At 53.3% G+C, this 1,153-nt stretch overlaps 1 protein-coding gene across 1 annotated transcript in view; it reads right to left on the bottom strand.

Annotated features, from left to right (window-relative positions):
• Muc20 (mucin 20, cell surface associated) overlaps positions 1–509 on the bottom strand; it is a 17,542-nt gene extending 17,033 nt beyond the window's left edge. Inside the window, exon 1 of the mRNA XM_032900118.1 lies at positions 437–509. Coding sequence (XP_032756009.1) covers positions 437–509 — 73 coding nt within the window. The remainder of the gene's footprint in view (positions 1–436) is intronic.
• Positions 510–1,153: the final 644 nt, after the last annotated feature.

Genomic DNA, 1,153 nt, shown 5'->3' on the forward strand with positions numbered 1-1,153 from the left:
TCCCATCTTTCAGGAAAGCCTGCCTCTCTCAGAATCTCCCTGCCCAAGCAGTCTGTGACAAACGTTTCATTCAAAAGGCAAGTCTCAAAGACTAGCCGGGCAAGGCGACAAAGCTGGAGGAACCAGAGCTTCCTTAGACCATGGTTCTTCAGCTCACGGCAAAATGATCCCCGGCTGCCATCCCCGCCCCCCTCTGCCCTCCACCCCACTATCCCATGACTAAAGACTAACTCCCAGACTCACTTATAGTGACGACCACAAGGCCACCCCGCATAAGCTGACCCATCTGCTATCCCACACACTCACACTCGTGTATTTCTCAGGCCATTAATACAATTAACAAAAAATGTCTCTCTTGCCCACAAGGGCTGTCTTTGCCAACACCGACGCCAGAGCCCCACCAGGGAGGAGCCCCAGGGGCTGTCCTGTCCCTTACCTGAGCTCACACTGACTCCAACCTTCCAGTAGAAGACAAGGAGCGGCACAGCCAGGCCCCAGACAGAGCTCATCATGCCTGGTACTGACCACCGCTGCCTGTCAGACCTGCCTGCTGCCTCTCCTCACTACCCTCTCCTACTTCCTCAATCCAGGGAGGGGCAGCCGACTGCCCAGGCGTGACTGGGTAGGTTCCAGGATAGAGCCAGGTGACCACAAATGTGCAGGCTGACCGCAGGCTCATGGTCCCATTCCCTACCCTGACTCCCTTGCCTGGCAGGCAGCCTTGTCTCTCTGATGTGAAGACACAGCATCAATTCCATTCTGAAATCCTCCCCTGCCACTGAGAAGGGCATGAGAGAGACGGTGTTTACCCCACTCACCCATGCCTGGGGTCTGGGCTTCATGAGAAGACCTGAGTTTCTCTGCTGAGCCAAGATTTTATCAATTCTAGGGACCGAGGGCAAATAAGAGAACATTTCTGAGCCTTAACTTCTTGATCTGTAAAATGGACACACTGACTCAGGACGCCACCAAAGTTCTTACACAGTGTCTCCTGTACGTTGCTGGTACTCAGAGAGAATGCATCCATCTCAGTAGCTCAAGATCTAAGTGGGAGCCCTCAGCCTCGACCAGTTGATGTGTTTCTGAGGTCTCAAGTGGACAGTGTCTCAGTGTGGGGGCAGGACTCTAACCTCTAATACCTTTCTATTTTCAA

Source organism: Rattus rattus, chromosome 4, assembly GCF_011064425.1.
Source record: "Rattus rattus isolate New Zealand chromosome 4, Rrattus_CSIRO_v1, whole genome shotgun sequence".
In the NCBI taxonomy this organism is placed as follows: Eukaryota; Metazoa; Chordata; class Mammalia; order Rodentia; family Muridae; genus Rattus; species Rattus rattus.